This window comes from Hipposideros armiger, unplaced genomic scaffold (genome assembly GCF_001890085.2).
Source record: "Hipposideros armiger isolate ML-2016 unplaced genomic scaffold, ASM189008v1 scaffold_436, whole genome shotgun sequence".
NCBI classification, from domain to species: Eukaryota; Metazoa; Chordata; class Mammalia; order Chiroptera; family Hipposideridae; genus Hipposideros; species Hipposideros armiger.
In genome coordinates, this window is record NW_017731786.1 from 21989 (window position 1) to 33964 (window position 11976).

At 51.5% G+C, this 11976-nt stretch overlaps 1 protein-coding gene across 1 annotated transcript in view; it reads right to left on the reverse strand.

The window, feature by feature from the left end:
• Nucleotides 1–10035: 10035 nt before the first annotated feature.
• ISG20 (interferon stimulated exonuclease gene 20) overlaps nt 10036–11976 on the reverse strand; it is a 24161-nt gene continuing 22220 nt past the window's right edge. Inside the window, exon 4 of the mRNA XM_019665196.1 lies at nt 10036–10173. Within this exon, the coding sequence (XP_019520741.1) occupies nt 10138–10173 (36 nt within the window). The 3' untranslated portion in view covers nt 10036–10137. The remainder of the gene's footprint in view (nt 10174–11976) is intronic.

An 11976-nucleotide genomic window follows, 5' to 3' on the forward strand; every position in this document is an offset into this window, starting at 1 on the left:
CTCTCTCTCTCTCTCTCTCTCTCTCTCTCTCTCTCTCTTTCCCCCCCAAGATTTTACTGGGGAATTGGGGAAGGGAACAGTGTTGGGGAATTGGGGAAGGGGAACATTGTGTTTCTCCAGGACCCATCAGCTCCAAGTCAGGTTGTTGTCCTTCAATCTTAGTTGTGGAGGGCGCAAGCTCAGCTCCAAGTCCAGTTGCCGCTCTCAATCTAGTTGCGGGAGGCTGGCACGGGGGTGGGGAGGGAATGGGGCCGGGGGGGCGGTGCGCAGTCCACCATCCCATGCGGGAGTCGAACCGGCAACCTCGTTGTTAAGAGCACACGTTCTAACCCCTGAGCCATCCGGCCGGCCTCCACACATAATCTCTTCATAGCCAGCTTGTTTCCACCTCAAGGCCTTTGCACAACCTGTCCCTCTGCCTGCAACATGGCCACTTCTTTCTCATCTTTCAGTTCTCAGCTGAAATGTCACCTGCGTAGAATGATCTTCCAAAGGTTGCACCCAGTAGCCGTCACGCGCCATCCCACGACGCTGTTTCTTTTCTTCCTAGAGCTTGTCACTCACCAGCGTTTTCTTGTTAAAGTAGTGAACAAGTTTGTAGGTTTGTCATCGGATAACCCCGCTCGAGGGGAGCTCCTTGAGGACAGGGGTCTCTGGGCCTAGAACAGACCCCCTGGCACGGCACGGATGCAATAGGTTTGGTTGAACGAACAACCAAAATCAGTTATAATGGCATGAAAGGAGTGTTCTTACCACACACACACACACACACACAAGCAAAATAATAATTATTATAATAAAGAGAGCAGGAGGAAACTTTTGAAGATGGGGTTATGTCTACGGCCTTGATGGTAGGGATGGTTTCACGGGTGTATATTTATCCCCAAACTCAACACGTTGTATACATTAAATGTTTACATGTCAATTATACCTCAGTAAATTGGTTTAAAAACTAAAAAGGTAATTAGGAATCCTACATTGAAAAGCGATTATAATGTTTAAAAAGACAAAACCATAAATGACAATTATAATAATGTAAAAATAAGTTATGTGGACATAAACGATAAAGAAATACCAGTTTGTATTACTTAGGAAACATAAAACAATCCATCATGGGGGTCTTGTCATCCAAGACGACACAGACTCTCCTTCCACGTATCATCATAAATGTGCTTGTCACTGTGCAGTTGGATTCCCAGGGGCAGAGCAAGACTTTGAGTCACTGACCTTCTAACATAGGCTGATTCATGAAGGGGACGCCTGGCCAGCTCCGTGCAGTCGGGGCCTGTGAAAGAGGCCCTTGTCACGTTTCACTGTGTGGTCGTTTACCGGGATTGGCTGGCCTGGCAGAGAATTTTAAGTTTTTGAAAAAATTCAAACCATCTTGAAACACACAAGCCAAGCATCCAGGTGCAGGTAGGCACAGGATGAATACGTTTATTTGGGACACTTCTCCAGGAGGCCGCAGAAGGCAGGGAGGGACCCGGGCTGCCTCTCTGAAGCCCTGGCTTGTGTAACCCTTTCTTAGACTTCCTACCCAATGCACTCAGTGTATCCTGCTCAGAGAGGTGAGAAGGGGGCCCTGGGAGCACCTGGGGTGGGTTCTGAGATGGTTACAGGAGCAGGAGAGAGAGGTGAGGTCACAGCTACCCTCGGGAGTGTCACAGGTCTGGCACTCTTGGCCCCCTCCACATCACCAAGACTTGTTGAATGTTTGCTCCCTAAATATTTCATAAATCCACCCCCGCCTTCCACCCCTGAATGGCCTTTGCTCAAGGCTCATGATCACACACCTGGCTGGTGCCCTCCCCCGCCCCCCCCCCACTTAGAAAATGTCTGTGAAGCATCATCATTTACAGCTAAATTCCAACTTATTTCCCTGGCATTCAGGCCCATCCATGCTGGATCCTATCTGCTGATACCTCCCTTACTCCCACCTCGCTTGTTATGCTCAGGTAAGACCCAGGAGCGTGTGGTGTCCTGCCTACACCATGCCGCTTCACAGCAGGGCAAAGGCTCAAGGCTCAGAAGTGTCTGCCTTGGAGCAATGGGAGATGGAGCGGGTCAAATCCAGGAAGACTTCCTGGACGAGGTGACTTGGAGTTCAGTCTTAAAGGAAAAGTTAAGGCGAAAAGGCAAAGGAGACAAGAAAGGCTTCTAGGATTCAGTGATTTGCTCAAGGATCTCATGGATCTTCAGAGAGAGTTGATGTTACTGCTGCTTGGTTGGGGCATGGGACGAGGCAGGGAGAAGGGAGGCTTGTGCATGGCAACCTAGAGGCTGTCTTGCCCGCTTGGATCAGCAAATGAGGCTTGGCGATGGCACAAGGTAAGGAGTTGGTGCTGAGACACTTCCGTAAAACCTCAGAGGGAGGGTAGATGAGGAAAACACATGCCCATCAGCAAGAGGAAATGACAAGGCTACATATCTGTCTCCACATGAGTTTGAGATTTTTTTTTTTAAGTCTCCACAGGAAAAATTAACATCTCAGGTCTCCTGTCCCTGTGAGCTTGGGCCCAAAGGTACAAATGAGGTCCAAGAACTCCCAACCTGAGAAATGAATAAAACCAGTGGCCGACAGGCAGCTGGTGTGGAAGGCCCAGCAGCAGGGAGCACAGGGGTTATTCTGGGGAAATGCCCCCCCCAAAACCCAGGCAGCAAGGGCTTCTCATCGAGAAGGGGAGTCCTGCGAAAGCGGAGCTCACCGTGTAAAGAGTGACGAACTACCCGAGGAGACAAGCCACCGTGAGGGAAGGGCAGAGGACTAGGGCTGCAAGAACTCCCAAGAACAGAACACCAGCCTGGAAGAGATGGCAAACAAATACACTTGGTGGGATTAGACACGTTAGAAAAGGGCGCCGTGAACAAAAGGACAGGAAGAGCTGAGAGAGAACTGTAGTGGTTTGAAAAGTATCCTCCCCCAAAAAATCCATATCCACGCAGAACCTCAGAATGTGACCACATTTGGAATAAGGGGCTTGGCAGATATAACCAGTTCAGGATCTTGAGATGAGCTCATCCTGGATCGAGGGGGAGCCCTAAAATCCAGTGACTGGTGTCTTTATAAGAGAAAGGAGAGAGTGATTTGGAGGTCCAGAGGCAGAGAGAAGATGACCATGTGAAGATGGAGGCAGAGATTGGAGTCAAGCAGCCATGAGCTTAGGGGCCACCAAAAGCCAAAAGAGGCAGGGAGGACCCTCCCTTAGAGTATTTGGAGGGAGCACTATCCTGGTGACACCTTGACGTCAGCCTTCTGGCCCCCAGAACTGTGAAAGAATACATCTCTGTTGTTTGAAGCCACCACGTTTGTGGAACTTCCTTGCAGTAGCCTTAGGAAACCAAGACGAATTTCCAGAAATGAAAAATATAATCTTTGTTATTATTATTATTTTTTTTGTAAGTTTACAGAAAAGCTTGCCAACCCCCTGCTCTAGAGCCTGGGGGTCATGTGGCTCCGAGGACCCCCCTTCTTGTCATAACCTAGCGATCGGTCCACTGGTGTCTGAGACTCAGGGTGGGACCATTGATCTAGAGAGGAGTAGTTAGTCCAAATGCTCTCAGAATCCTGGAGGGAAATAAAGAAAGGGGGTCTGAGGGGGCGAAGGCCAGCTGGAGTGGACAGGCGGCGTCTGTGGGCGGTGGCAGAAAAGCAAGATGCAGTGTTTGTAACAGAGCCTCGTATAAACCGCGGGGAAATCTATAGTTGCCGCCTACAAACACGTGTGCATATATGTACATATATGTCCAAATAGGACCTTAGAGCATGTGAATATGTGAATATGTGTATTAGGTTGATGACACAGATGGTCCCTGGATGGAGAAGGGCGGGCTCTCCTGTGCGGGGGCAGGAAAGCAAACTAAGCCAAAGAGAGGGAATTGAGCATATGATCGTAGTCCTGCTTTATGTCAAATTAATTATATACGTGAGTACAAAAATGATACAGAGTTAAACGAAGATGAAGAATAAGAAAAAAAGTGTAAGGGGCGTAGCAGCTGCTCGGTTCCAGCCAGCCACCGTTGTAAGGGAATGCAGGCCCCGGGTTACCAGATCTCCCGATGCTTCGAAAAGAAGCTGAAAATCTGGATTTTCGTGTGAAATTAAAACACTGTGCAGCTACCTAGCACTTCAGGAAGAAATAATACCAATCCTACACCATCTGTTCTGGAAAACACTGTAGAGGAGAACCAAACACATCTGGGGCCCACCTCCAGCTCACACCCGTGTGTGTGTTGCACTCCCTGACCTGGAGCGAAGCAAGCTTGCACGTGCTTATGACCAGAGTGGGGCCAGGGTCCTCTTTGAGGAGAGAAGGGGACAAGGAAGAGAAGGTAGCTGCCATGTATTGAGTGTGCCGTGTGCCAGGCTCTCTGATGAGCCCTTTAATTGACACAGAGTAGGTACTAAGCCCACTGCACAGATGGGGAAACTGAGGTTCTGTGAAGCAACTTGCCCAGGATCGCCCAGCTTTAATCTTCCCAGCTGTCTTCCAAGTTCAACATGTGTAGCTACGAAGCAGGTGCCAAATCTAGGATGTGCACCATTTACATGCTCACAGGTCAGGATGGAAAAGGGGCTGTTAAGGAAACTCAGTCAAACTTCTTGCTTTCCAGTTGGGGGAATTAAAGCCCAGAGAGGGCAAGTGCCTGGCCCAGGGTCACACAGCTGGAATTTTCATGCCTCTTCTTCCCGAAGCCCTCCCTCTGTGGCATTAAATGGATCCAAAGTTGTCTTTTAGACTTAGGTGGAAATTGCATGGTGAGTTCAGGGAGGTCGGTAGGGAACAAATTGGAGGACAGACAGCTGACACCCCCAACCTCCTTCATAGACAGTGCCCCATGTCCCACCCCCTGGCACTGCCCACTGGAAGGCCAGATGGTCCCAAAGCTTGGCTAGCAATTGGGGGCTGAAGGAGCTTTGTGGGTCCCAGGCAGATTCTCGGGGTTTGCTCTGTTTCTCTTTGCAGCTCTTCCCCAGGGTTTATCATTAGCATCCGTGACAAAGCCCCTAATGGCTGGAGTCTGGCCCTTGAGCCCTGCAGCACCTCTCAGCAAACCATTCCTTTGAAACTGGGCAGCTCTCCGCGAGGAGAGAGCTGGCCTCCTTCCCACCCTCCTCTGCCCACAGGACCCCACGGAGGAGGCCCCGTGTGAGGCATAACTAACTATACCCCTGGCTGGACAAGTAACCTGGGCCATTCCGTGGTCTCCAAAGGAACGGTCCCTGCCATTTTCGCTGTCGTGTCCCTGTCACAACTTTGAAATCCCTCTAGGCCCCTATTCTCCCCCTCTCAGTTAAGCTCCAGGCCCCGCTTTTAGCATGGGGAAGGTTGGTTACCTTCCTGCACCCCTCCTGGATCATAAGACAGCTCCTAGGGTGCCCCAGGGCCACTTGGACCCCTGGCGTCCCACCCAGACATCTCCACTCTGCCTCCCAGTCCCCACCTGGGTGCATCCTCAGGGGCCCAGCAGGCGCCTCCTCCTTTACCTCCTGCCAGTGAAAGGAGACCTGTGGTCCCTCCATGCCCCACCCCCTCTCCGGGATGCTCTGAAAGGCTCCCGCGTCACCATCCAGGCACAACTCCATTATTTATTTCCACCTCCCCTCTTCTCCCTGGATTGGAAACTACTAACCAGTCTCTCCGGCCAGAAAAATCCTCACCCAGGAAGCGTCACTCCTAGATGGCTCCAGGCTCTCACCAGGATGGCAGCTTTGGAACTTAAAATGCAAACACGATATTATTCTGTGGTTCCACCATGATGCCCCCCATCTTGCGGTTGTGCTGCGCTTATGTCTCCCTTCTCAAACGGGGAAGGGTCATATGTTAAGGCAAAATCAGGAGGGGTTGGAGGGGTGGGGTTCAAAACAATGATCACTTCACGTATCATCTTGTCACCACTGTGTGGTTCTTATCTTATGGCATGTTCCTGTTCACCTTTCAATTTGCCCTCCACTGGGTGGGGCTGTGTCACCTCAGATGGCAGCTCCTTTTGGTGATGGCTGCAGGGAGGAGTGGCTGAGACACTTGTCTCTTTGGGTTGCTGCGTACCAGAGCCCCTAGCTTTGGTCCTGGGCTCCCACCCATGGGCTCTCCTGAAATGCTGGGCTCTAGAGTAAAGAGGTCAAGGCTACAGTTTTGGCATTTTCATCTGCTGTCCCCACTTCCTAACCATGCGACCTTAGGGAAGGCACTTAAATTCCTCAAGCTTTAGTTTTTTTCATCTGTAAAACGGGGTTAGCAGCCCAAGGCACAGTCCCCTTTCTGAAACCCTTGGTGTCAGATATGCCCCAGAATGGAGAATTTTTCAGCATCAGACAGGCGATAGGGTGCATGTACCCTATACGATGTGACACCCAGTGGGGTGTGACAGCACCTCGTAATCAAACACATGAGTATTTCTGCAGCTAAACTTTTGAACAGTCATACTAAAGGAAGACCATAAATTGCCCCATGTCTGTTTAGGACAAATCTTGTGACCAAATTAATTTAAAAAAATTCTTTTTCCATTTTCAGAGCCTTGGAGGTTAGGAGTTATAGGTAAGCACCATACTGCCCTCTTTCTCTATAGACAATGGCACACAGCATAGCAAGAGAAAAAATATTCATGGTTTTGAGGCCAGATCACACCCAGCTGTGAGTCTTGGGACAAGGCAAGTCTTGTGACAAGGCCAAGGCTGATGGGTAGGAAGATAATTGGAGCAGCTGTGTCATTACCCAAATGTCAAAGCCAGTAGATCCTGATTGCCCCAAATTTGCTGGGAGCTCACAAACTGCCAGGCAGATGTTTGGCACTTCCATCCTCACCGACACCCCATCTCTGAGAGCCCCTCCCCTGTCTCCCCACCCCCACCTAACCTGGAGCCTAGGGGATGGCCAAACCTGGGGACACAAGTAGTTGGGCCCCACCCCCACTCCACTCTTGATGTGCAACACCTCTCCCTTGGCTCCGAAAGGGGCCCTGCCATCACCTGAATGTTTCTCTTTAAAGGTGCGTGCCAGCGTGCACGCCCAGTGTGTGTGTGTGTTGTCTGTCTGTCTGTCCGTGTGTCTAGCCCTGCACATGTGTACTGACTCCAGAGGCCCTTTACACGGTCACTGGCGAAGTACCTGGCATCCGGGAAGGCACCACAAGCCTTCTTCTTCCTCTTTTACCTCCAGCCACAAGGCATCATCAAAGCATAGCATCCTTTGTGCCACCAGGGCCAGAGGGCACGGCGGGGCACGCAGAGCTCTGGAAGAGGCAGATGTACAGCGCTGCTGCCACTCACTCCCTTCCTGGGATGAAGCTTGTGTTCCTCACCCAGTGGCAGGTGGAAGGGTGGGGAGGGCTCGCAGGAGGCGGTCCCCACGGCAGGCAAATCTTAAGAAGCGAGCGTGCATTTTACACCCCTAGTCAGGGTGCAAGGAATTTCATGTTCTTCTATTTTCCTAAGTCAAATTGAATAAAACCCTGGGACCTCGCTTCCCGGGATGAGAAATTCTATCTCACACGGCCCTCTGTGCTTTAGCGAAAGGATTGCCGAGGAACGGGCTCATCTGTCCAAACCCTCGAGGTTTGTGAGAGCGGCTGCTCCGTCTCTCCCTGTCTCATGAGGATCAAGGGTCATTTGTCACAAGTCCAAGGCCAGGTCCAGTCCCCTCGCTTTGGAGTTCAAAAGAAAGTTTCACAGCCCCACCTCCCCCAACCCTCTCGTCATAGAGAAGGCACAGCTGGGACCACAGGGCGGCGGGCGATTTGTCCAGAGTGACCCTGTGTGTGGCAGAGTTAAAGCTAGGACCCAGGATTCCTGGCTCCCAGGCTGGCTGTGAGCCTGTAAGATGTGGGGAGTTGTGGCAGACACCCCTGGCTCCCCAAACCCTGCCTCTTCTCCGTACCCCTGGACTGTGCCTGCCTTTCACGTGTCAACCCGCCTCCCTCCCCTTCCATCCACCCTTGCTGCATGTTTTCCTCTCGGCCCGCTGGGATCCTGTTTATTGGCTAAATCCTTCCTGATTAGACAGACCCTCCCTCCCTTCAACCTTTGCTTGGCGGTAAACATATTTCTCTTTCATAACATGTGTTTCCTCAGTCACTTACTGCTTGGAAAACTCTCCAGCAATTCTTTTCAAAAGCACAAATTGCTTACATGTGCCTCCAGAGGCCGACGGCTCCCAGACGCCCTTGTTCCCGCACATTCTTGACGTCCCACTTCTGAAGGGTTCAGCTCAGCAGCCTGATTTCTCTCGTCTTGTTTGGGTGGCTCTTAATCCCTTCAGTGAATTCAAAGACCCCAAGCAATGGACAAGGACATGGAAGCCCAGAGTGAGCGAGGCAGATCTGGGGTCTGTGGCTGTGTTTACAGTAACATCGGCCTCTGGTTGGGTATCCCTGGGGATAAAAATATGAATCGTGTGGTGAGCAGAGTCCAACAGACCTGATTTCTAATTCCGATTCTGCCCCAAGATAACTTGTGACCACAGGCCGGTCTTATCCCTGTTCCTGAGCCTCAGTTTCCCATTTATAAAATGAGCAGATTAGGCTAAAATCATGGTTTGTAAGCTGTGTTCCCTGGCTGTCTACGGCTCTGGTGAGGACCTTCCAAGGCTTGGTAGGGGCAGTGGGGGTTACAAGTAGGATGTTGGCCTCCCCCAGCACTTCTCTAACCAGAGCAGCCTGACATGAATCAAGCTCCCACACAAGATCTCATTTGAAAATAAAATTGCAAAGGTTAGAAACAACCCACGTGCTCGTCTTTAGGATGCTGGTTAATAAGCTATGGTATAGCCACGGAAATGGAATACTATACAGCTGGGGGGGAAAAAATGAGGGTGCTCTCAAAAATAATAAGGAAAGATCTCCAGGATATAGTAAGTGAAAACGGTAACATACAGAACGATGTATAGTATGTTATTTATAATGTAATTAAAGGGGAGGGAATAAAAGTAAGTATAGGTGTGTATGATTGATTTGTATCAAGAGGCGCTGGAAGGGCGCTTCTGATTCTAGTGGAGCAGTTACCTGGTAACTGGGGAGAGGGGGGAAGGGTAGGGCAGCCACAGGGAGAAGCAAGATTTCTCAATGGGTAGCTTTTTATAGCATCTTGATTTTGAACCAGGTAACCATATCACCTTTTCAAGAAAATAAGATTTGAATTTAAAAAGTCTACCAAGTGGGAGAAAAGGGTCAGGGGAAGAATTAGTCGGCCAGATGATGTCTGCATTCCTTTGTAGCCGTGGCGAGCAGGCTGGTAGGACTAAGGTATGCCCGTAAATGCCCATCTTGAAAGGCAGAGGAGGGAGAGCTGTGGCCCCTGGGCCCACCTGCTGGGTCGCCCGGGGCCTTCTCCAGCCCTTTTAGCACAAACAGTTCATGGAGAAGGCCACTGGCACCCAAGCCTCAGGCCCTGCCTTGCTCCCCTTCCTGGCACGGGCTTCCTGTCTCCGGGGCAGAACTCCAGCGGCTGCCCTCATCAGCCAGCCAGCCAGCCAGCCAGCCAGCGGGCCCCACCCTCTGGGCCAGCAGGCCAGAGCCTCCCCCACGCAGGGCTGTCTCCAGCTGACGCCAGCCCCAGACTGTGGCCTGAGCTGGGTCCAGAGCAGAGCCCACAGCACAGATGTTCCCATTCTCTGGCTCTAGACAAGCTTCTTGGAAAAATCCTGGAGCCAGCCTTTCTCAATCCACCTTTGAGTGCAGAGAAGAGGGTCCTTCTCTCCTGCGGCCGCGCGTACCTGGCTGCCCGCCCCAGGGGCCAGCCGCCGGCGGCTGATCCATGCGGCCCTTGTCTGTGCTGCTGGCTCCTGTCCGAAGGTCCCCGCAGGGAGGTGGGTGGGCCAAGGGGAGGGCAGCGAGGCTCCAATCAGCCCCTGGCTGAGGTCTCCACGATCTCGCTGGCTTTCTCTGGCTGGCTCACCAACAGGAAGTGGGCCGGCTGAGATGGGGGGGGGGGCGCTGCTGCAGGACCCCTCAGTGGGGCACTATAGCCAGACCAGGACACATAGGAATATAGGAGATGACGCCTGGACTCAGAGAAGAGGAAAGAGACTCAGTGTTTATTGAGGTACTATTACGTGCCGAGCTTTGCAGTGAGGATTTTGCATTCAAATTTGGAGTCTTCAAGTCCAGCTTCTGTCATGGAGTAACGAGATGACCTTGCACAAGTTACATGGTGGACTGTCTGAGCCTCAGTTTCATAATCTATAAAATGGGGATGACAGTAATAATATCTCTGAGGAGAAAATGAAAAAGAGGTAGTCAGACAGTTGGTGCTGAAAAAAATATTGACTACCCCCTCCCTCTTGAGGATAAGGTGCAAGGTCGATGCCAGGCAGAGTTTCAGATCCTGAGCCCAAATGTCTGGGTTCACATCCCAGCTTTGCCACTTACTGTCTGTGTGACCTTGGGCCAGTTACTTAACCTTTCTGTGCCTATGAAAATGCAGATGAGTACAGAGTTCATAGGACCGCAGGGAGGAACAGATGAATTTTGAGCAGTGCCTGCCATGCGGTGAGCACTTTATGCGTTACCTCTTAGGATTGTCACGTCAACCACTGCCTCACTGCCGCCCAGGTCTCTGTGGACCCCTTTTTAGCTGACAAAATGTGTGAGCTGTACCCCGAGGGCCTCTTTTGTGGCCAGGCTGGGTCTCTTTCTGACCAGGGCTGGGGAGGTAGGCGGAAAGCTCAGCTCAACCCCATCGTCTCACCCCCGCTGCAGCCAGCATCTGTTTTTCATTAATCTCGGCAGTGGTTTGTCCAGGAAGGAGAGTGAGTTTCCTGAGACAACAAAGCCCTTTAAAACCACCCATCTGGGCATCCAGGCTGCTCTTGGGGTGGGCGGATCCCTCTGGACCCCCTTCCCACCCTACCTCCGGCTCTGATACACTTTAGGGCCATGACACCCTCTTAGTACTCCCGCCAAGGGAGGTCGCTGCCCTTGTCCCGGCTGCAGCCTACCTGCCCCTTGGGCTCCTGGCTGCCCGCTGCTGCCAGCAATCCCCCAGGCCACCTGATAACCGTAGCAGTCCATGCTGAGCCAGGGACCAGCTGTGCACTAGCCCAGAACTGCTGCCCTCCAATAGAGCTCTTGCTGTCAGTCTGCCACTGCTCTTTACATGAACCCCTTAAAAGAAAGAGCATGGGGTTCTTTCTGGGGCTTCTGGATTCTGGCAAGAGGCTGGCAGGGCCCCGGGTCCCCCCGTCATCTCTCTCCCCGACTTCCCTACTCCCACTAGGCCTGGAACCCCAGCTTTCTCTTCTCCCTCCTCGCATACTCGGTGTAAGCTTTGTTCTTGGTGTCAACTAGAACTTGCTTAAATAGAGGCACGTAAAGACAGTTTTCTGTCTCTTCAAGCAAACAGGGCAGGGCAGCCACCAGCCCATTAATGGGAGGCCGTTGCTTCTGTATTGAAACAAGCCCTGATGTGTTACGGGTGTATTATCATGGTCCCATTATAAAGTAGAGAATGTAAAACATCTGTGCTCACTTCCCCATAAAACACGAGGCTTCAAAGATAAACACTAGAATATAGATCCACCAGTAGGTGCTGTCTCTTTTGTTCACAGATAGATTCCTAGTACTAAGAGAGCTGGGCACACGGAGGTGCTTGTAGAATGGATATGACGCGAGCTCACAGCCTGAGGTTCCAGGCTGGGCCTCCTCACTGGGCTCGATTCCATTCCTTCTGCCTGTGGAGGAAATGTTTGACAGTTGCTGGGTCACCCGTTATCTCATTTCACCCTCCTAACCTAGTGGCATTGTGTGATGGACGTCTTCATGGAGGGGGACCTTTGAACACCTGAGCTCCCGCCCATATTTGAGGATGAGTACGTTGTATGAGTCTTGAGGAAAGACTGGGCCTTACTTTCAATAAGAATCTTTTTTTTTTAAAGATGTTTATTGGGGGATTGCGGGGATGGGAACAGTGCTGGGGAATTGGGGGAAGGGGAACAGACAAGTTGCTGTCGTTTTGTTCTTCAGTCTAGTTGTGGAGGACGTTGC